A 24,220-nucleotide genomic window follows, 5' to 3' on the forward strand; every position below is an offset into this window, starting at 1 on the left:
TAAGAACACACTAGTCATTAAAGAAAAAGCAGTTAGAAGGCACCTGTAAATAAATTACGTAGATGCACACCAAATATGTTCAGATAATTTAGAATAAGCAACCTCTATGAACTGCTAACCAGGAGCCGCAGGAAAAGCAAAGCATAGATAACGCCCTGATCCACACTGTGCTGCTGCTGTCTCAAGCATGTCCAGACAAAACTGCACAGTGAGCCATCAGACATTTAAAGGCAAAATACACCACCAGAACAGAGCTTGCTAATCGCCACTCAAGCAAGGGGAGCAGCAGCCTGCACAACGCATTGTATGGAAGTGAGTAACCTTGGTTACTGTTTCCAAGGACACTGGGCTCTCGGCTAACAAGCATTGAGGTGAAGCTGGATGCAGTGTTGACTCATTTTAATAAACCTGCGTAAAAAAAAAAAAAAAACCTGCGTAAAGAAAATCAACGTGACAGTATTCGACACTCCCCAAATCTTTATTGGCAGATCTAATAAAGCATTTCCAATACTAAACAAGATACTGAAAGTAGTGAATACTCTGCAGCAAAGGCTTTTCGTTGATGCCTGCTGTATTTTTCCTCTGGCACCTCCCATGAAGTGACTAAACCTATCGTACTTGCTAAAGTCAGCAGTAACTATACTTACGAGTTTTATCTGAGGCGTTCTGGAATACATCTAGAAATGGAAACCTATCTAGTTAACAGGTGAGCACTGTCATCAATATGGACCACTGTGACAGAATAACAGTCCACACAGCGTTTCCAAAAATGTCTCTGCCATGGAAATTCTGTCAAACTGGGAGACGTTTCTTGTTGCAAAGGTAGATTGGTGACCATGGTCTATCATGGAATGTGTAAGACCAACGAGAAGGCTGCTTGAATTTTGGTGCCATGTCGAAACACAAGGCACTGCTCAGGCTGAAGTGGAGCCCAGGGGCCCCAGGCAAAGTTTACTAGAAACCGGCCCACTTGTGTCATCACTAACACCCACTGGCCCTGTGGAGGGCAAAGGTAACAACTCAGAGACAGCTGTTCTGGTTATTAGCAGCTGGAGATGGTATCATCCGCAGCAGATGAGAAAAAAACAGATTTACCTCATCAACACTTGTCTGTGCATCCTGGCATGCAGCCAGGTAAAGCAGAAGCCTCAACAGCTCAGGAATGAAAACGTTCTCTACCTTTTTTGGGGAGGGTGGAAGTAAAAGATGTAAGATGGAGCAAAATCGAATTGCCCCAAGTTTTGTCCTGAGGAGAGAAAAATGATCTAATTAATTATGTGAAGCAGCAATTATACAGACAAAACCAACTTTTCCAGTTTACAAACAAAAACTATGTCAGAGAGCTTAAGCCACACAAAGTGAACCACACAAAGTTCAAAACTGCTTCATAAGCACATAATTCACAACCGAAATGTGTGTCCTAGATTGACGTGTTCTTCCCAGGAACAACACAGTCCTTACTACTTGACTTTTTTCCCCCTGATTTTATGCATTCGGTTTAAGCGGCAAAGAAAATTCCCTATACCAGAGAGCATGACGGAGTTCCTGGTGACCCAGTGGTGTGGACTCCATGCTTTCACTGCTGAAGACGCAGGTTCAATCCCTGGTAGGGAAGCTGCGATCCCACAAGCTACACAGTGAGGCAAAAAAAACCCAAAAAAAACAAAAAACACCACACAACAGACAGCATGAGCCTTTTCCTCCTAAAATTCAGTGCTGGTTCTGAACAATTTCCTGCCATTGCTTCTAAGTCACGTGCCTCCACCACAAATACACACCTTCTTCTTCTTCTTGCTGGGCCATGAGCTCCACCGTCCAACCCTGGTCTCTCTCAGTCCAATTTCTAGGTCTCTCTCAGAGAAACGGACTGGTCCCTGTGCAGACGTTTTTGGAAATCTGGACAGAGGCCTTTGCAAAGAGATTTCATTCAGCTGCCTTTCCAAACCTTGTTTGAAAAAAAATACTATGTTCACAGTCTGTGTGTGAGGTACACAAGGCTTTCAGTGAAGACCCCCCAAGGGCAACGATATTCATCCAGATAGACCAAGATTCAGGTCTTGGTCGAAATGAACGTTCTCCACTGCAAAGTCCCCAGGTGTGCTTTGAAAGTTTTCTTGAAAGCTGACAGTCTTATAAATGCACCAACAGAGTGGAGAACTGGTTCTGTCGCGACACTAAAGTTGGTAAATCTACCCTCACCCACCTGCCGTTGTCCAGTGGAGAGAAGCAGAAATTTTTCTATAAAAGGAACATCTGTTTAATCACAATTTCTCCCTTTATATTCATCTTAGATATTAACACACTAAATGTGGCTAAATGCATTCTACTTCACAGAACAGAAAGTATTCCAGATACACAAACACTGGCTCAAAATCCTTCTGACTCCAGTCCTAGAGCAAGAATTTATTTTTCTTCAAATGTTAATTCTTCACAGTTTCAATGCTGCAGCAGCTAATTATTCCTCAGATAAAGGCAATTGTGGTCCATATTTTAAAACATCTTAAGAGAACTAGAGATAAATTAGCAAACTTCTGGTGCCACGTGCAGTTTGGGTAGGGTGGTTTGACCTGAAATTCCAAAGACTGGCCCTGGGAACTTGGGGGCAAAGGTCGTCTGTGGGAAAGACTGAGACGCTGCACAGCCCCTCCCCCCACCTCTTGAGGCTTTCCTCCTGATGGGTGGGTGGGGGGATCCACAGCACTCACACTCCGTTTATTGGTCCCGGTCACCCCAGGGGGTGTGGTGGAAAAAACCAACACAGCTGGGTCCGTCACAGAGGAGCAGTCAGGCGCTCTCAGAGCAAATCGGGCAGGATCAGGCCGGGAGGTTTCGGCTCCACACAGTTGATCCAGAAGTTGGCACAGCTGGCATGATACTGGTGTCCCCCGTAGGCCAGCTTGAAGCTGTCGGTTTCCGAGTTGAACGCCTGCCAGGAAGAAACAGATACGAGGGGCGAGTGGTGAGGCCCCCTCCACGCCCGGGCTGACCGGCAGCCGGCAGGGACCCCGCTCCAGGACACAGAGGCTGAGGCCAGACTGGCGCACACACAAAAGCTGGGCAGGTGGCTACAGGAATTCAAGTGAGAGAAGTTTTGTGCCGCTAATTAAAGGCATAAAAAAAAATCTTTACTGTTAAACCCAGTTTCAGCAAAAGGAGGCCAAATCCTTCCTAGAAAAGGCACACAGAGGCTGTGGGGGGTTGGCAGGGGTCATGACATGGGAACGAAAATAGCCAAGCGCCGATCACTTTGATCTCTTTGTGAAGAAGGAAGCCCTTCCCTGAGGCTGGCATTTGACTGTTACATGCCATCCCTGAGGTCTTGGAGGCTCATATGGCCCTATCATAGAGAAAACTCAGATTAAAATGGGTCTAATGCCACTGGGAGCTGAGAGCCGAACTGACATCATTAAAATGTCCAAATAGGTACAGGTCTTGTAAAAAAGATACCAAACACCGAAGAATGCTTTCCAAATCAAAAATGCTTGCAGGTAAATTATAGCCAGCCAGGCCTAACCTCAACCACTTCCTGGGGTGTTTTCTAAACGTCTACAAATAAACAAAACTCTAACCTCCCTAGCTCCCCAAATCTGTTTCTGTCCGCTAACAGCCAAGTGCTGAAGCTCTCTAACCTCCTCCTGTGTCACGATGACCTGGTCTTCCAGAAGCTACCCTTTCTGTTACCGTGTTCCTCCCAGAGGAAAATAACCGCCACACCAGAAGCCGATACTGAGCCACAAAGCATGCACACAAGACGGAAGTGACCCGCGTGGACACGTTAGTTGACTGAATCAGACACTGTGGGAATGGAAAGGACTCAGCAAAGCATCCGTGATTGGAACAGTTCAGGATGACAGTGGAATCATTGAATTTGCCCTCCACATTCAAAATTAAGATGGGAGACACTAAGGTAACGAGTAAGTGGTTCATACTTTTTTAGGATGATCTTCTGCAGGCTTCTCTTCTTTCTGAAATAATGTTGAAACCATAAGGTCAACAACATTTCCAGCACGGGGCCTCTGGCCTGCAGACAAGTCCTTACAGTTCGACCCTTTCCCCCGTGCCACCTTGCATGCAGAGGGGGCTGCAGGCAGAAGGCAAACGAGCCCGCTCCACAGAGAGGCAAGACCTGATCCACTCCTGCAACAGCTCCCCGCACCGCCCCTGGGAGGAGTCTCTGCTTCTGTGGTCCCACCTCGGGACCTCATCGGCTCCCCGCCTCTGGGCCAGGTGGGGTTGTGCCCCGGGTCCTGTTGGGGACGTGCTCTGCCTTGGAAGTGGTGTGGGGGGAGGCGGTGACTTACCCGGCTCCTGGAGTCCACGTTCAAGAGGCACACCCCGCAAGCCAGCTCCTGAGCGTTTTTAATCCCAGGCCGGAGCATACAAGAGGAAAAATCCAGTGAATTTTCATCAGGCTGCGAGGACAAGACAAACGGGTAAGGAGACAGCAGTTCCCCACGCTGCTCGGCTCGGCTCTCTGATCCCGCCTCCCAGCAGGTCCAGCAGCAAATTCAGTGAGCGCTCTACCTCCGCCAGCACGATCATTCCATTTCCCTGGGGATGTCAGGATGCGTGAGAAACAGTCCCTACCCTCAAAGCTCAGTTTAGGGTTGGGGCGAGGTGGGTACTGGGCGACACTGTGTGATGAGAGCCACACTAGGAGTCAAGAACCGAGGGTCAGAGCAAAGCGCGGAGGGGCTGGGACACTGACCCAACTCAAGGGGAAGGAGTGGGGTGGCAGAGAACACGTCCTAGAACTTACAGTCATGGGGCTGAGTCCTGAGGGGTGTCTGCTGGGGGAGGGGTGGGGCAGGATGATGGGGGGAGGGTATTTATGTAGAATAAGCAGCATGGGCAAAGGCCTCTAAGCAGATAGGTAGGAGGAGAAACCTAGGGGTGGGAGCCGAGCTTGTGGGCAGAGGGAGGAGATGACCCTGAAGTACGAAGGCCTTGAAAGGAATATGTGGGGCTGAGACTTCATCCTTGAAAGCCTGAAGGGTTGTCACTGGATACTGACAGGATGCGGTCTGCACTCGGGACAGACCCCTCTGGCTGCAGTGCAGGCGATGAGCTGGGGGACTGGGTCTCATTCCAAGGCTGCTGTAGTGAGCCAGGAGACAGGTCCTGAAGGTCCGAACAGAGGAAGCAACAGTGGAGAGAAATGGACACGCGGGGAGCTGTTAAGGCCACAGGATCAACAGACCTGGAGGACTGGGCATCTGAGAGGATCCACCCTAACGAGGCGTGTGAGAGGAGAACGAGTTTGGGGGTGGAGATGGGGGAGAAGAGTCCAGGTTGGTACAAGCCAAGCCAAAGCTGCCTGCGGGACAGCGGAGCTCTGACGCTACATGAGCAGGCAGATGGATGTACAGGTCTAGCGCTCCAGAAAGAGGGAACTGGACATTACTGGCTAGAGAGAGTAAATATTGCGCTGGCCAAAAAGTTCATTAAGAGTTTTTCCATAAAATGTTATAGGAAAACCTGAACGACCTTGTATGCCAACCCAAGATAATAACAGCTATTAAGTCAAGCCCTTACCTATCCTAAGTAGGAAGCTAGGCTCTTTATATGCGTTATTTTATTCCTTAGCAAAAAAAGTATGAAATATGGAATATGTAGACTAAAGATTAAAGCTGCTAATTTCTTAAAAGTTATAATACATATCTATCATATGAAGCTTTTAATTCCTATTTATCCAAGAGAAATGCAAACATGTTAACAAAAATCTTGTATGACAAATGTTCACAGCAGCTCTATTCATATTAGCCCAAACTGGAAACAGCTTGTATTGATAAACAAGAAGATGGATTTTAAAAGAACATAGCATATTAATACAATGAAATACAGTGATAAAAGGGGATCAAACTGATACACACAAGACAGATGAATTTTTACAACACGCAATGTAAAAGAAGCTGACATAAGAACATATACAGTGCATAATTTCATTTATATTAGGTTCCAGAACAGGCAAATCTAGGATAATGGAAAGTTACAGAAAATAGATGGTTGTTTCGGGACTCAGATCAGAGGACTGGGAAGGGGCAAAGGGAACTTCAGCGGGGGACGAAGCACTCCATGTACCGATCGGGTATGGGCTACATGGTCGTGTGCATTTGTCAAACCTAACCCAACCATACATTTAAGATAGGAGCATTTCACTGTGTGTAAGTTATTCTGCAATTATGAAATACACTGAATAATAAAACAAGACAAAAACAACCAAAAAGACAAAGCAGAAAAATGAAACAAAAAGCCAGAATGGGAGAAAATATTTGCAAACAATGTGACTGACAGGGGCTTAATATCCAAAATATATCAACAGCTCACACAACTCAACAACAAATCAACCAAATCAAAAAATGGGCAGAGGACCTAAACAGACACGTCTTTAAACAAGACATACAGATGGCCAGCAGCACATGAAAAGATGCTCACCATCACTAGTTATTAGATAAATGCAAATCAACACCACAGTGAAGTCCCACCGCCCACCAGTCAGAATGCCCATTATTAAAAAGTCTACAAATAACAAACGCTGGAGAGAGTGTGAAGAAAAGTGAAGCTTCCTGCGCCGTTGGCAGGAATGTAAATTGGTGTGGCCACTATGGAGAACAGTGTGGGTGTTCCTCAAAAAGCTGAAAAGAGAGCTGCCATATGATCCAGCAATCCCACTCCTGGCCTTATACCCAGACAAAACTATAACTGGAAGATACATGCACCCCTACGTTCATAGCAGCGCTATCTGGAATAGCCAAGACATGGAAACCCCCACTGACAGATGAATGGGTAAAGAAGATGTGGCATATATATACAAGGCAATAAAAAAGAACCCTGAAAAAGAACAAAATAATGCCCACTGTAGCAACATGGATGGACCTAGAGATTATTATACTCAGTGAAGTCAGAAAGAAAAAGAGACAGATACCATATGATATCACTTACATGTGGAATCTAAAATATGATACAGATGAGCCTATCTATGAAACAGAAACACAGACAGAATAGTCTGGCGGTTGCCAGGAGAGGGGGGACCGAGGAAGGGACAGAGCGGGAGGCTGAGGTTAGCAGACATAAGCTTTTATACACAGAACGGATAAACAGGGTCCTACTGTACAGCCCAGAGAACTATATTCAATATCCTATGAGACACCATGATGGAAAAGAACATTAAAACAAGAATGTATATATATATATAAGTGAGCCACTTTGCTCTACAGCAGAAATCAATATATTATAAATCAGTTAAACTCCAATATAAAAATCTAATCAAGAAAACAAGATTTTGGATTGTTAATGGGTAAAAGTTAGGTATACCTGAACTAATTTATATTTCTTATATATGCCCTAGAGCAGAGTTTCTTAAACTTGGCACTACTGACATTTTAAGCTGGTTAAATCTTTGCTGCGGGGTCTGTCCTCTGCATGCAGGATGTTTAGCAGAATCCCTGGCTAATTTTGGGACAAAACTGCTTCCCTCCCTGCTCAATTAAGAACTGTCTTTCCAAAGAGGAAGAGGTATGCATGCATGTAAATATATACATACACACAAACCCACACATGTATGTAAGCTTATTATAAACTTTACTGATATGAAGAATGTGCAGCACACATTTTACAAATAATAAAATATACCATCCTTTTATTGTAAATTTCATATAGTATCTTTTTTTTTTAAACTGCACCGCACAGCATGTGGGATCTTAGCTGCCCTGACAGTGAAAGAGTGGAGTCTTAACCACTGGACTGCCAAGGAAGTTCTTCCCCCACCCGCCTACCCCCTTACTATCTTATTCTCACAAAATGCATTCTTGGGTTTTTGCCCAACTCTTAGAGCAACAGTCAACCTCTGCCTGCTCTCCTGGAAGAATGTTACCTCTGATGTAAATGGTCATGTCTGATGTGAAGGACAGGGGCTAGAGTGTCACCACTCAGACACACTTTGGAACTTCATGTGTCTGTCAAATACGTGAGTGACTTCTTTGCTGAATCAGATAATAGTTTTTGAATGCTGTAGAATCTTTACCCAACTTTTGGTTCTACTCACAACATAAGGGCTACACAAAGAGCATACCTTTAAGTTTAACCTACATTAATATTTTCTCTGTATCACTTTAAATCTAGAAAATCAACATGTCAAGCCCTAGTTTGAAGCATTTGTGGATTTCCATGGTATAAACACTCCTCCATGGTTGATTTTGAGCTACCAGTGCAGTGTCACTGAACACAGGGGTGGGAAGAGATGTGTGCAGCCCCATCATATAGTATCTCCACATAAGAAAACAGTGGACTAGGGTGACCAACGTCCCGGTCTGTGCAAGACTCGCCCCATTTTATGGACTTCCTCGTGGTCCAGTGGGTAAGAATCCACCTGCAACGCGGGGGACATGGATTCAATTCCTGGTCTGGGAAGATCCCACATGCCAAAAGGCAATGAGGCCCATGTGCCACAACTACTGAGGCCTGCACCCCGTGGAGCCTGTGCTCCGTGACAAGAGACGCCACCTGGACAAGAGAAAGTAGCCCCCACTCGCTGCAACGAAGACCCAGCACAGCCAAAAATAAATAAATGACTTCTAAAAAATGACTGTTCCCATCTTAGCTCTGAGGAAATCCCTTGGTCCTGAGCAAACCAGGACAGTTGATTGTCCTTGGACAGACAGGAATAACCTCAAATGCTAAGGAACATGCTTTGTCACATGGGAAAGGAAGTGAGGATGAAGGGAGGCAATAGGAACAAAGTAAAAGGGTCAACTGTCCTGTCTTGAGAATCAGAAACAAATCAAGAGTGAGAAAGGTCTTAAGTTACCAAGTTGGGCTCAGAAACATGTCTGAGTTTAGACTGCCCAGGCTCTGCAGTTGGATGCTTGATAACACAGTCCGGAGTGATCATGCAAGGGGTGGCTTCAGTGAGAGAGACAAGCGCTTGTAATCCAGATAGTGACGGATCTGGGAGCCTAGGAAGTTGGCTTCGGTTTTTCTTCAAGAATACTGAGATGACCAGGATAACGGCAAATTTGATGATAAAATAATGGCTACATGTTCCATAGTTACTTTAGGTTGAGCCACTGAGGAGTCACCATACTGTCTTTGTATTTGCATAACTATATTATTTTTTCCCAGGGGAAAAAAAAGGGCTTCTCTCACCAGGAAACTGTGTAGATTATATATGATAGTTCTTCATTCCTTTTGAATGTGCCAGGTTTCCACAAACATCTCAAACTAACCTGAGCTAAATCCATTCAGATCACACATAGGGAAGGAAGTATGATAGATAGTTCTCAAAGAAGAGAAAGGGAGGTAGAAGGTTCAACTGTATGAACCTACTCCACTTTGGCCCAAAGTCAGAGGATAACTCTTTTTCTTTCTTAGTGCGATCATGACCTATTTGGTCAAACCGAGAAGCAGGTGGCACTGTCCCTTGTCTGTCGTCCAATTCTGTCCTTTGTAAAATGGCAACAATTTCACATGCCCTCCCTCTCTCCTTCAACCAGTGTTAGGATCCTCACAGATAAATAAAAAGGGCGCTGGACAGACGAATGGATGAGGAAGCTGTGGTACATATACACCATGGAATACTACTCAGCCATTAAAAAGAATTCATTTGAATCAGTTCTAATGAGATGGATGAAACTGGAGCCCATTATACAGAGTGAAGTAAGCCAGAAAGATAAGACCATTACAATATACTAACACATATATATGGACTTTAGAAAGATGGTAACGATAACCCTATATGCAAAACAGAAAAAGAGACTCAGATGTATGGAACAGACTTGTGGACTCTGGGAGAAGGAGAGGGTGGGATGTTTCAGGAGAACAGCATTGAAACATGTATATTATCTAGGGTGAAACGGATAACCAGCTCAGGTTGGGTACATGAGACAAGTGCTCGGGCCTGGTGCACTGGGAAGACCCAGAGGGATCGGGTGGAGAGGGAGGTGGGAGGGGGGACTGGGATGGGGAATACATGTAAATCCAGGGCTAATTCATATCAATGTATAACAGAAACTACTGTAATGATGTAAAGTAATTAGCCTCCAACTAATAAAAATTTAAAAAAAAAAAAAAAAGGGCGCTGGAAAGGATCGAATACTCTAAATGATCACAATATTCACTTTGATAAATAAAATCTAACATGCTCTTTGAACTGGTTGAAAACACAGTAGCCTGTCTGTAATCTACATTATAGACATTTATCATGTTACTGAAGAAGGCCTGTTTGAGAAATAATTAGAACCCAAGGAAACTAAATCCTGAAAAAAAAAAGTTAATAAAAACCTTTTAATATATGTTTACCAAAGGAATAAAAGAAGCAAATGAAAAGGTCATATTGTAAACTCCAGCGAAAATCATAAGGCTCTGCCTAAATTACTCTGTAGTCAAATTAGTCTTTCAAATGACAAAATTAACGTTTATAAATATACATCTATTGGCAAGGGGATTACTGCAGTCCACAGTAACAGTGTGACACGGATCAAAGGGCCCTAATTCTAGAAGGAGGCACGCCCTCTACAGGCCACCTTGAATTGTGTCACCTACTTTTTTTTTTGTTTTGTTTTGTTTTGTGTGTGTGTGTCACCTACTTTAATTGGCAAGTGTGCCATGTATTTAGCAAAGATTAAAAACCAGCGATATTATACTTGACCTGTATGCACTGACAAGTCCCAGAGGCAGGCTGGGATACATTGATATAATCTTGAATCTTTAGCCAATAATAAACTACTAAAACGGTATCCAAGAAAATCACTATTGAGGAAGAAGAGTTTGGTAGCAATTCGCATTCCTTACCAATAGCCTTATTCTCCTTCTCTGTCCCTCTGAATTAGACACGGCTGTGTGACTTGTCGTGGTGTTAAGAGGCTGAGGATAAGTAATATGCTCACTTTTGGAAGGAAGTCTTTAAGACCAATGTGCTATTTGTCATGTTCCCGTGATCCTCTCCTGGCGACCAGCTATGTTCCACGCGGTGAAGCTCTCTCAACCCAGATGCTGGCGTGAGGAGGACACGGCATAGAGCCCCTCCAACTTGGGATGGACAGGGAACAGGAGCCGGGGATAAAGCTCTGTTGCTTCACGCTGCTAGAGGGGGTGGTGGTGGTGTTTGTTACCACCAAACTTAATCTGACTGAAATAAAATCTATTCTCTTATAGTTCTGGAGGTCAGAAGTCTAAAATGAGTTGTCAACACCGCTTTTCTTATGGGAATTCTAGGGGAGAACACACATCTTCGTCTTTTCCAGTGTCTAGAGACTGCCTACACACTCTGTGGATCACAGTTCCATCTGCAAAGCCAAGAGTGCAGCATCCGCCAGTCTCTCTCTCTTTTGACTGTGACATTGCTTTACAGCCATGAGATTAAAAGATGCTTGTTAATGGAAGAAAAGCTATGACAAGCCTAGACAGCATATTAAAATGGAGAGATACCATTTTGCCAGTAAGGTCCGTATAGTCAAAGCAAGGTTTTTCCAGTGGTCATGTATGGATGTGAGAGTTGGATCATAAAGAAGGCTGAGTGCCGAAGAACTGATGTTTTCAAACTGTGGTGTTGGAGAAGACTCTTCAGAGTCCCTTGGACAGCAAGGAGATCAAACAAGTCAATCCTAAAGAAAATCAACCATGAATATTCACTGGAAGAAGGACTGATGCTGAAGCTCCAATACTGTGGCCACCTGATGCAAAGAGTTGACTCATTGGAAAAGACCCTGATGCTAGGAAAGACTGAAGGCAGGAGGAGAAGGGGAAGTCCTTTTGTCTTCCTCTTATAAGGACCCTTGTCATACCTCTGGGCCTGCCGAGATAATCCAGGCTAGGTTTCCCATTCAAAGACCCTTAATGTAATCACATCTGCAAAGTCCCTTCTACCACCTAAAGTAAAACATTCACAGGTTCTAGGGCTTAGAACATGAACATCTTGGGTGTGGGGAGGCGTTATCCTGTCTACCATATCTACCTTCAGTCAAATAAAGATAATCTTGTGGAGACATGATGAAAATTCTGTCTCTAAAACACTATGCAGATTGGCAAGATGATAAAAATGCTATCTTTATTTAAAAAAAAAAAACTGTTCACCTGACATGCCACAGCAACAGAAAGTACTCTGAAATTCACTGCTTATTTCACATTTTTTTATTTTATTTTATTTTTTTCTTTTATTTTTTTCCATTTGCTTATTTCACATTAAAAGGAAGCAGGCAAGAATTTTATTAGACTGAGGGTAACAGTGGAATCACAGAGACTGGGTGATTTTCAGTTGACTGGAGGTCAGGAGAGTAACAGCCCTGTCTCTTCTCATAGATTTCATATGGCAAAATAGATTAGTTCTGTTTTCCAGGACTGAAGTCTTCGTTACAAACCTACTGAACTTCAATCCACAACCATGAGATAAAACCTCAATGATTCACTCATCCGTGTCCCCGGTGGCACAGTGGATAGGAATCCATCTGCCAGTGCAGGGGACAGGGGTTCGATCCCTGATCCAGGAAGATTCCACATGCTGCAGAGCAAATAAGCCCATGTGCCACAGCTACCAAGCTGCGTGCTGCCAACTACCGAAGCCCGAGCGTTTCAGAGCCTGTGCTCGGCAACGAGAACGGGGGGCTTCTCCGCCAGCATACGGAGAGGCCCACGCACCACAACTGGAGCGGAGCCCTGCTCTCAGCAACTGGAGAAAAGCCCTCATGCAGCAACAAAGATCCACAGCGACCAAAAAAAAAAAAAAAGCGGTCACCTCACTACAAGAGAGGATTTTTCTCTGAGAAAAAAGTTCCTTCAATCAGCGCTCAGAAGTACGCTTTTGCCACAAGAGGGAGTTTTAGTCCATGGCTTACGGGAGCATTAAACAGAAAGGGACATGTAAAACTCTGCCGCTAGCGTAACTTCCTGCTTAAAGAAATAATAAGGAGCCACAATTTGGAGGTTGAGACTTGCGCTCTGCTTCCCTTAGCCCAAGCGTCACTGCTGCACCCAGAACTTTTTCACCTGGCAAAAGTAATGCAGTTTCCTTTTGATGCAGAGTCCCATAGAGTCTTTGTGGGAAGAAACAAGTCATTTTTTAATACTTTGGAAGCTGGGACTAACACAGTAGGAAAAGTAGTTTTAGGCAAATGATTTACATTCAAATCCATGATTTGTGAGTTTCAGGCAAGTTTCATCTTTTCTGAGCTCCCATTTCTGCACTTGGAAAACCGGGGATTATGCTGACTTTATGGGATTATTACCAGGATTGAATGAGAAGGAATACAACACAATGTCCAGCAGGTTCTAGGTGCAAAAGAAATAGTAACTACTGTATCAGTGTTGTTGGAACCAAAGAACCTGGCTGAAGTGATTCAGCTCATTAAATAAGGCACAGAGCATGGGGACCTCCAGGGACGCCCCTCAGGGAAGTTTAAGGACCGAAGACCTACCAGTTATCAAGAGCAAATGTCATGGTATACATAATCAGGAGAAATATGAGTAGGGAATGCTTACTTTTCACAGCTAACTACTGAAAAAAGCAATTATAACTGGAAGAGCATGGCCGACTGTGGAAATACTCAGCAGCAGCCACAATGTGCAATGTACTTCTCTGCTGTCTAGTGGCAGACATCTATCCTTCTGGGGCCTAAAATAAAGCCAGGTAAAGTCACTCAAGCATCCAGATCCAGACATGGATGCTAGAAATGGCTGTTCCTATGGGAGTCTGAAGGGGAGGGCATGAATGCCTGGCCACTCTTCCCCTTCACCTCCTCTTTCGCCATGTGGAGGGATTTAGAGCCACCGTTAAGTGAGAAGGCAACACTCCCGGGCTAGGCGGGTGACTAATTCACAAAATCACAAAACTAAATTCTATGGCTCCTTCAAATAGGTCTGGGCAAAACTCATCCTTCATGTAAAAAATCAAAACATGGCTTATCTCTGAGTGGGGCGAAGACAACAATGGAGCGTAAGGAAAGCTTCTGGGAAGATGGGCTATCTTGGATCTCGACCAGGCATGGGTTATGTGTGCCATGCATTTGTCAAAACCACTGAGTGGTATAACTAAGATTTTTGCATTTTACTAAGTATATATTTTATTAAAGAAGGAAAAAAAATTAAAGAAACCCAGGAGGGGCAATCAGAATCTCGAAGGCAAGCCTTTCTCATGAGCAAGATGTACAAGGATGAAACTGGCTTCCAAGTCACCCCGACAGCAGCTCCCTCAGAGCCGTAATCAAGGCTAAGATTCTCCCCAAATATCCTTTGCTCCAAACGGAAAAGGGCTAATACATAATGAACCTGCTTAACACATTTGGTCTTTTGTGATATCCTTCTTTAAAGAAGTCACAGCAAAAAAAAAAAAAAAAAAGCCCTGCAATCGCAGCCTTTTCCTAACAGTACCAGAAGAGAGGTTTGTATAGCACTCTAGCCTTCAGTGTCACTTACAATAAGAAACCAACTGCCATCAAAACAAAGCAGCTCAAAATCTAAGTGGCAGGGGCACTCCTTTAAGCTCCTCTGCAGTCCTGAGATGTTAACCGGGGAAAAAGTACACAGGAAATAACTTGACTGTTTACATCAAGTCACTGCCAAGACAGACTTCTGGTGTTTCATCTCTTTAACCCCGAACCTACGGAACAACTCATCTTCTACAAGAAGGCTTTTGCCTTTCTGCTTTCACCTGTCCAATTTGCCCATTTCAAGGAGGCAAGAGAGCACTGTGGTTGAAAAAGCAGACTTAGAACTCTTTCAAACTGAGTCCAGGTCTCATCAATATCGCTGTGCTTCAGTTTCTTCATTTAATCAGGGTAGAATATTATCATCTACCCTCAAGACTGCTGTATTCATTATATCCATGTAAAGAGTCATGAATAAGGTCTGGTACACAGTAAGCACTCAGTAAATGTTGGCTAATGATGCTGATGATGTTTAGGCTTAATATGGTCCACAGGAGTAGAGAGTAAGGAGCAGAAGATGCGTGAATTAGGAGACACCCAGACCCGAATATTCCTAATGTGTGGCTGTAGATCTTGCTGCTATAAAAACATGGAACAAATGGGTGTTGAGGTGAGACCTTTGTGAGACTGAATACAGAGGCTCTGATGAACTTTTTTTTTTTTGTAAAGAAATGTAGTTTTTTTTTTTTTTTTTTTTAGTTGGAGGCTAATTACTTTACATCATTACAGTAGTTTTTGTTATACATTGAAATGAATTAGCCTCTGATGAACTTTGATGCTAACAGTGCAAAGGAAACACACTGGATTTTATGACATCCCTCGCCATCTCACAGCCTCACGGGCACCCACGTGCATCGCTAGCCAATCAACTTCATTTGTGACTGGAGTCTGGAAATACTTTTTTAAAACGCCAGGGTTGGGACTTCCTGGTGGTCCAAGGGCTAAGACTCTGAGCTACTAATTCAGGGGGCCAGGGTTTGATCCCTCTCAGGGAACTAGATCTCGCATGCTGCAACAAAGATCAAAGATTCCGGGTGCCACAACTATAACCCAGCACAGCCAAATAAAACAAACAAAAAGTGCCAGGGTTTTATGACCCACACACAAACCTGACTACCATTCTGGCATATTCCCTTCCAGCACTGTAGTAACAGTTCTGTGTTATTTCAAACTTTGCAATCCTGTAAAAAATGGCTATGTAACATCCTACTATGAAGATTCACACAATTACATATCTCCAGACTTGGAGTTTTAGGTTATTTTCAATTTTTCACTTTTACAAAGAACAACTTGTGCATTTGAGCTGTTTCTTTTTGTGAGTTTGTATGTAGAACCCTCTATCTTAGGGAATTTTCCAAAAAGGGGAATCACTTAATCAGCTGCTCTGGAGGTGTGTAAATCTTTTCATTCATTCAGCGTTTACTGGGTGTTGACACAGGGCCTGGCACGTGCTCAGAGCAGACAGATGACGAACATGCGGTCCTGGTCCTTGTCTTCAATGCATTCCCAGGTGGTAGGGAAAGCATGCTGCCAGACACCTTTCCCATTGGGTGGCACCAATTTCTTAATGAATTAATTCCTAATAAATTCCCTAAGAAGCAGTCCAATTTTACCACAATAACATGCTCATGGCTCAAATAAATAAACCGAATCCCAAACTGGGTTTATTAGGAGGTAAAAAAAAACACACACCTTGTTTTAACTTGAATTATTGTTTACTGATTAGCTGTGCCTCCTCTTTTATGAATCACTTCATGTTTTTGCTCTGACTTTACTGGAAGCTGGTGTATTTCACACTGATTTATTTATTTTCTTTACTGAACAAAGACTTGAGGCCACTGTCAGTAAGAACTGCCACACTTTTTTTTTCTCCTTTACCATTTCATCTATTTTGCTCCCCACTTGGAATGACTTTCACTTACTGGGGCTAAGCCATTTGATCTACAAGGAAAGATTTCCTAAGAAACTACTCAATGAAACCTATTACTTTCTTTACTGAAAGGGTGATTTTTGAAGATAATGTAGATGATGTTAGTTTCCTCTCTACAAGAACCCATAAAAGAAGTTTCTTTCAGGTATGAGTACCAGGAATAGTTATGCTTCCTGAGTAGCAGGTTTATTTTTCTGTTATGAACACGGTGAATCATGGAACTGATCACGTCTTCTGTACATCAGTGCCTGGAAAGGGTCAATGGTACAGCTCACCACTAGCAAACGCCAACACTTTAAAAGCACACATTTTTGCACACAACTTCATCCCTGGCTTTATTTAACATTTCCTACCTTCATTTTCCCTTTATTTTCCTTACCCATTTATTAAAAAAATTTAAACCAGTTATTAAAATAATGAGGTTTAAAATGCTTATCTTGTTTGAAAATAAAGGTAAGGTTCAAAATATAAAACAAAAGATATGAAGTCCCACTAATCGCTATGTTAGAACACAAAGACATAAAGGACACATACTATATGATATCACTTACATATGGAATCTAAAAAATATGAATGAATGTACACACAAAATGGACCCAAAGACATAGAAAACAAACTTATAGTTACCAGAGGAAAGAGGGAGGGGGGATGGACAAATCAGAGGAACAGGAAACTAACAGATACAAACCACTGAGAGCTACATAAAATAGTTAAGTGACAGGATTTTACTGTATGGCACAGGGAAGTGTACCCAATGTCAGGTAATGTGGAATATAAAGTGTAAAAAAAAACAAAAACAAAACGAATCACTATGCTACATACCTGAAACTAACACAATACTGTGAAATCAACTGTATTTTTCCTTTTTGGCTGAACTGTGCATACGGGATCTCAGTTCCCTGACAAGGGATTGAACCTGTGTCCACTGCACTGGAAGTGCCAGGGAAGCCCCAAATCAACTACATCTCAGTTAAGCCAACAGGAAGAAAAAGGGACACAGTCCTCATCTTAAGAAGCTGAGAAGCTAGTGGGCAAGAAATAAGGAGACACAATTACCAAGAAGCATGGGAAGTGACTCCCTGACCAGAAGGTGCCATGGACACACAGGAAGGGGGCATCTAACTGGAGGCCTCTTGGGATGACTGCTGGGGAAATGACGCAGTCCCAAGGGAAAAGCGACCTAACAGAGAAAGACAGGCCAGGGCAGCCCAAGTGATGGAAAAGACCTTACACACTGAGCTAAGGAGTTTAAACTTGACCCTGAAGACCACGGAGAGTCACTGCAGGATTTCAAATGGGATATAAATGCCACAATCAGATTAGCATTTTAGAAAGACCCGTCTGATAGTGGTGTTTAGAACACACTGACTGTGGATTAAAAAATGAGCCAGTAACTGCAGCTATGCAGTCAGAAGTGGTAAGGGCCTGAATGATTTACCACATTAAAAAAAAGGTTTCCATTTTTATTATATTTTATTCCTATTGTTAACATATGAGAATGTGGTGAAGTTTTGCCAAACTCATTAAATTTAACCTCTTGAATTCAGTTTTCTGGAGGCATTTCTTCATCAAATAGACAATTCTATCTCTTCTTTTCAAATATGCATACTTCAATTCTTATTGTATTGGCCACAATAGTATTTTTAAGAAATAATTATCCAAACAGTATGATTTTAAGTTATAAATCAAAAAATGGCCCAAGGGAATAAAATGAGAGATTTTCAAAATGATTCAAATGCTTTTGGAACTTAATATTACAAACCAGAAGCAACGTGACAATGGTGAGGACGTGCCGCTGATGACAGACGGGCTGCTGGGCTACGTGCAGTCCTCCCACCCAGCAGCGAGGCACAAAGAGAGCTGGTTGCTCTTAGAAATGGGGCACCTGGTTCAGTGTGAGGAAAGAAAGAAAGAAAATGGAATTGCGCATTTATTCCAGCTGTGGAAGGAAGATAAATTTGACTATTGTGAAATAAAGGATATTATCTGAGACAAACTGAATTTGCATGAATATATAAAAATAAAATAGCTTTTCCCAGTGAAATATTAAAAAAAAAGTGGAAGAAACAGAAGAGGCAAAAATTAACTGATATCATCTTATGCACATATGTGTGTGTGTGTGAATAAATCTATTACAAATATGAAATGTGTATGGTCAATAACAATATTTCACTGAATATATGGCCAAACGGTCAAAAGAGAGAGATGATCAGCTTACACACAAAGGAAATAAAAATAGTAAATTATCATTTCAGACACTTAGATGGTCCCTTGGGAAATGAAAGAAATTTAAAAAACACTTTCAGGGAATTGCTTGCACACTTTTTAAATTAAGAAATGGACAAAGCTAGAATACAATGTAAGGAAATGTATACTTTTATGTACTGCTGTCAACTGGCCTCTAAGTTACCTGGAAATCCATATAACACATGGAACAACAGCTATACGCAGGCATGCATGTACATGTGCAACCATGCACTCTGATTTCTTAAGTCCACTGGCAGAAACTGTACCATCAAAAGGGGAAACAGCCATTTATTTAACAATATTCAGAGTAAAACTATTCACAGTGGGGAAAAAATGAAAACAAATCAAGACCTTAAGAAAGTAAAATGGCTCAATGAACCACAGGATAGCAACAAGATGTCTCATACAGTCTTCTGTTTTACTTGGTCTAAAAAAAATTTTTTTGCAGTATAGTTGATGTAGAATATTATATTAGTTTCATCTATATAACAGTGATTCACAATTTTAAAGGTTATATTTCAGTTATAGTTACTATAAAATATTGCCTATATTCCCTATGCTGTACCATATATCCTAGTAGCTTGTTTTACACATAGTAGTTTGTACCTATTAATCCCCTACTCCTACGTTGCCCCTCCCCGCTTCCCTCTCCTCACTGGTAACCACCAGTTTGTTCTCTATATCTGTGAGTCTGCTTCTTTTGTGTGATATTCACTAGTTCGTTTTATTTTTTTTTTTGGATTCCACATATAAGTGACGTTATTCTGTCTCAGTCTTTCTCTGACTTCTTTCACTTAGCATAATGCCCTTTCAGTGCACCCACACTGCTGCAGATGGTTAAATTTCACTCTTTTTCATGGCTAAGTAGTATTCCATCTTCTCCATCCATTCATCTGTTGATGGACACTTAGGTTGCTTCTCTGTCTTAGCTGTTGTAAACAGTGCTGGTAGGAACACTGAGGTGCAGGTACCTTTTTGAATTAATATTAACATTTTTTTTAAAAGGACACTAACGGGGAAAAAACTAGAAACACAAAGGGAGAAACTCCAATCAATGCTTTGCAAAACAGTGACTTAAGGATATAGATAGAGAATATTTTCCTACACTCTCATTTAGGTACAATGGGCCTGGAAACCAAACTGGTGCTATTCAGCTAATAGCACAAATGTCATTAAGATCTCCTTCCTTTATAACATAACCAGGTCCAGTAGGGACCGTCATCCTCCAATCAAAGGAACATACAGTCAGCTTTACGGCTTAGGTTTTTGCAAGGAAAGCAACTGCTGAATTGTCTCGTGGGCTTACCGTGAGTGTGGCAAGGGACATGAAGCCAATTAGGTTATTCCACACTTTATCGATGTCCTTTAGCAACTGCTGGAGTCTCTCGCTGCACACCGCAGTGGCTTTTATCCCCAGCTCCACACGTTTCGTTACCCTGTACACCTCCACAACACCTGACGGGGTGAGCGAGGACAGAGTTAGGTGCTGGAGGGAGAGAAAGAGATCGACAAGACACGGTGGCCTTCTGCTGGCTGATATCCTAGGTGAGACAGGGGCTGCATCCCGACAGATGTGATCTTATTACTCCTTGGGATCAATCAACTTTTTCTTTGGCCCACAACCCCCGGCATGTGGGATCTTACTTCCTTTACCAGGGATTGAACCCGCACCCCCTGAATTGGAAGCATGGAGTCTTTGTATTCATTTATTTTTTTTAAATTAATTTATTTAATTGGCAGATAATTACTTTACAATATCATAGTGGTTTTTGCCATACACTGACATGAATCAGCCATGGGTGTACATGTGTCCCCCATCCTGAAGTCCCCTCTCACCTCCCTCCCCATCCCACCCCTCAGGGTCATCCCAGTGCACCAGCCCCGAGCACCCTGTCTCATGCATCGACTGGACTGGTCATCTATTTCACACATGGTAACATACATGCTTCAATGCTATTCTCTCAGATAATCCCACCTTCTCCCACAGAGTCCAAAAGTCTGTTCTTTATATCTGTGTCTCTTTTGCTATCTCGCATATAGGGTTATCATTACCATCTTCCTAAATTCCATATATATGCATTAATATACTGTACTGGTGTTTTTCTTTCTGACTTACTTCACTCTGTATAATAGGCTCCAGTTTCATCCACCTTATCAGAACTGATTCAAATGCATTCTTTTTAATTGCTGAATATTCCACTGTCTATATGTACCACAGCTTTCTTATGCATTCATCTGCTGATAGACATCTAGGTTGGGAAGCGTGGAGTCTTAACCACTGGATCTCCAGGGAAGCCCAGGAACTATCAACTGTTAACGGTGCAGGATAAACTCCCTGGTGAGAGCACAGACTCTAGAGCTATACCTCGTGGATTCGAGTCCAAGCTCTGCCGCTTCCTAGCTGTGTAACCTCAGGCAGGGAGCAAACCTCTCAGTACCGCAGTTTCCTCATCTGTAACACTGGGGTAACAGTACCTTCTCAAAGGGTGGCTGAAGGGGTTAAACTGGTTAAAATTATAAAAGGCCTAGAACAGCAGTCATTAACCAAATGTTAGCTATTTTTTTTCTGGCTTCTTTATGAGTCCATCTGTTTGAATTTGGGAAATACAGTTATACTCACTGAAAATGGGAACATTAACAGTTTAAAAGAATCACAGTGTCAAGATCACTATAACGCAAAGGCACACCTTGCTTTACTGCACTTCCCTCTGTTGTGGCTTCTAGATACAAATATATGTTTTTTTTTTTCTTTACAAACTGCAAGTTTGTGGTAACTGTGCATCAAGCAGGTCTGTAAGCACCATTTTCCTGACAGCATCTGTTCACTTTGCTTCTCTGTCACAGTTTGGTAATTCTCACAGTAGTTCAAACATTTCCATTATCATCATATTCGCTATGGTGATCTGTGATCTATGATGTTACTGCTGTAGTTGTCTGGGGGCACCATGAAACACGCAGCAGATGTTCTGACTGCTCCACTGACCTGCTCCACCCACCCATCTCCTCCTCCGGCCTCCCTATGCCCTGAGACACGACAACATTGAAATTAGGTCAATTAACAACCCAATGATAGCCTCTGAGTGTTCAAGGCCAAGAGGAGTCTTATGTCTCTCACTTCAAACCAAAAACTAGAAATGATTAAGCTTAGTAAGGAAGGCATGTCGAAAGCCAAGATAGGCCAGAAGTTAGGTCTCTTGTGCCACCTAACCAACTTTCGAAAGAAAGGAAAAATTCTTGAAAGAAATCAAAAGGGCTACTCTAGGGAACACACAAATGATAAGAAAGGAAAACAGTCTTATGTTGCTGATATGCAGAAAGTCTGAGTGCTCTCGAGAGATGATCATACCAGCTACAACATTCCCTTAAGCCAAAGCCTCATCCCAAACAAGCCCTGACTCTTCAGTTCTATGAGGGCTGAGACGTAAGGAACCTGCAGAAGAAAAGTTTAAAGCCAGCAGAGGTTGCTCATGAAGCTTAAGGAAAGAAGCCATCTCCATAACATAAAGGGGCAAGGTAAAGCAGCAAGTGTTGATACGGAAGCTGCAGCAAGTTACCCAGAAGATCTAGCTCAGATAATTAACGAAGGTGGCTACACTAACCAACAGATTTTCAATGTAGACGAAATCGCTTTCTTATTGGAAGAAGATGCCATCCAGGAACCTTCATAGCTAGAGAGGAGAAGTCAATGCCTGCCTTCAAAGCTTTCAAGAACAGGCTGACTTTCCTGTTAGGAGCTAATGCAGTTGGGGACTTTAGGCTGAAGCCAATGCTCATTTACTATTTCAGAAATCCTAGGGCCCTGAAGAATTATGCTACATCTACTTTGCCTGTGATCTCTTTATAAGTGGAACAACAAAACCTGGATGATAACACATCTGTTCACAACATGGTTTACAGAATATTGTAAGCTCACTGTTGAGGCCTACTGCTCAGAAAAAAAAAAAGAAAAGAAAAAGATTAAAATATGACTGCTCACTGACAACACATCTGGTCACCCAAGATCTCCGGTAAAGACATACAACAAGATTAATGTTTTCATGCCTGCTAATAATAGAACATCCATCCTGCAGCTCATGGGTCAAGTAATAATTTCAATTTTCAAGTCTTAGTCTTTAGGAAATACATTTTGAGAGGTTATAGCTGCCACAGATGGTAATTCCTCTGGGAGATCTCGGGAAAGTAAATTGAAAACCTCCTGGAAAGGATTCACCATTCTAGATGTCATTAAGAACATCTAGGATTCACGGGAAGAGGTCACAGTATCAACAAGAGGAATTTGGAAGAATATGATTCCAATCCTCATGAAGTCTTCTTCCAAGACTTCAGTGGAGGAAGTAACCACAGACATGATGGGAGTAGCAAGGGAATTAGAATTAGAAGTGGACCCTTTAGATGTGACTAATTTGCTACAATCTCATGATAAATCTTTAACAATGAGCAAAGAAAGTGGTTTCTTGGGGTGGAATCCACTCCTGGTGATGACTGTTAAAATGACAGCAAAGAACTTAGAATATTATATAAACTTAGCTGATAAAGCAGCACAGATTTCAAGAAGATTGACACCAATTCTGAAAAAAGTTCTCCTGTGGGTAAAATGCTATCAAACAGTATTGCATACTATATAGAGAAACTGTTCATTAATGAGAGTCCATTGGTGAAGCAAACTTCATTATTTTAAGAAATGGCCACAGCCACCTCAACCTTCAGCAACTACCACCCTGATCTGCCAGCAGCCATCAACTTCAAAGCAAGAGCCTCTACCAGCAAAAATTATGGCTTGCTAAAGACTCAGATAGGTGATGGCTAGCCTTTTTTAATCAATATTTTTAATTTAAGGTTTTTCAGACATAATGCTACTGCACACTTAATGGACTACAGTCATAAACCAAAATATTCATGCAACTCGCTTCACTGAGCTATAAGCTTTACTGCAGTGGTTTGGAATCAAACCTGCAATATCTCCCAGTGAAGTGAAAGTAAAAGTCGCTCAGTTGTGTCCAACTCTTTGCAACCCCATGGACTTTACAGTCCGTGGAATTCTCCAGGCCAGAATACTGGAGTGGGTAGCCGTTCCCTTCTCCAGGGGATCTTCCCAACCTAGGGATCAAACCCGGGTCTCCCACATTGCAGGTGGATTCTTTACCAGCTGAGCCACAAGGGAAGCCCAAGAATACTGGAGTGGGTAGCCTGTCCCTTCTCCAGGGAACCTTCCTGACCCAGGAATCGAACTGGGGTCTCCTGCATTGCAGGCTGATTCTTTACCAACTGAGCTATCAGGGAAGCCCCAATATCTCCCAGGTCTGCCTGTAATTAGGAAATATTTCACCCTTCTGAATGCCCAAAGATTTACAAAGTCTGTGGCTTCATGTGTATCTTTTATACACTTAACGACACAGGATGGTTCTTTTCCTGTGGTCTCTGAATTACGGCTGAATTCTTCCAGCAAGGATGAGAGATGCCAAGGTCTCCAAAGACTAAGGACAGCTGCCAGGCATAACCCAAACCCTCCCCCAGCCTGTTCCAGAGAGAACTAGAAGAATGCCAGGGGGTCTTCAGTGGTACACGCTCAGCCTATATACAGCACTGCAGCTTGTCCTTCCTTCCTTCCCCAGGGGAAGGTTAGGAATTG

At 42.7% G+C, this 24,220-nt stretch overlaps 1 protein-coding gene across 18 annotated transcripts in view; it reads right to left on the minus strand.

Moving 5' to 3' along the window:
• Positions 1–459: 459 nt before the first annotated feature.
• SYNRG (synergin gamma) overlaps positions 460–24,220 on the minus strand; it is an 87,870-nt gene continuing 64,109 nt past the window's right edge. For 15 of the 18 annotated variants that reach the window (XM_070478635.1, XM_070478633.1, XM_070478641.1 and 12 more), the window contains 4 exons: positions 19,898–20,046; positions 4,302–4,412; positions 3,930–3,965; positions 460–2,926 (listed from right to left, as the gene is read on the minus strand). In XM_070478635.1, coding sequence (XP_070334736.1) covers positions 2,795–2,926; positions 3,930–3,965; positions 4,302–4,412; positions 19,898–20,046 — 428 coding nt within the window. In that variant the 3' untranslated portion in view covers positions 460–2,794. The remainder of the gene's footprint in view (positions 2,927–3,929; positions 3,966–4,301; positions 4,413–19,897; positions 20,047–24,220) is intronic. The other 3 variants (XM_070478634.1, XM_070478644.1, XM_070478643.1) reach the window with 1 other exon arrangement.

This window comes from Odocoileus virginianus, chromosome 17 (assembly GCF_023699985.2).
Source record: "Odocoileus virginianus isolate 20LAN1187 ecotype Illinois chromosome 17, Ovbor_1.2, whole genome shotgun sequence".
Classification (NCBI taxonomy): Eukaryota; Metazoa; Chordata; class Mammalia; order Artiodactyla; family Cervidae; genus Odocoileus; species Odocoileus virginianus.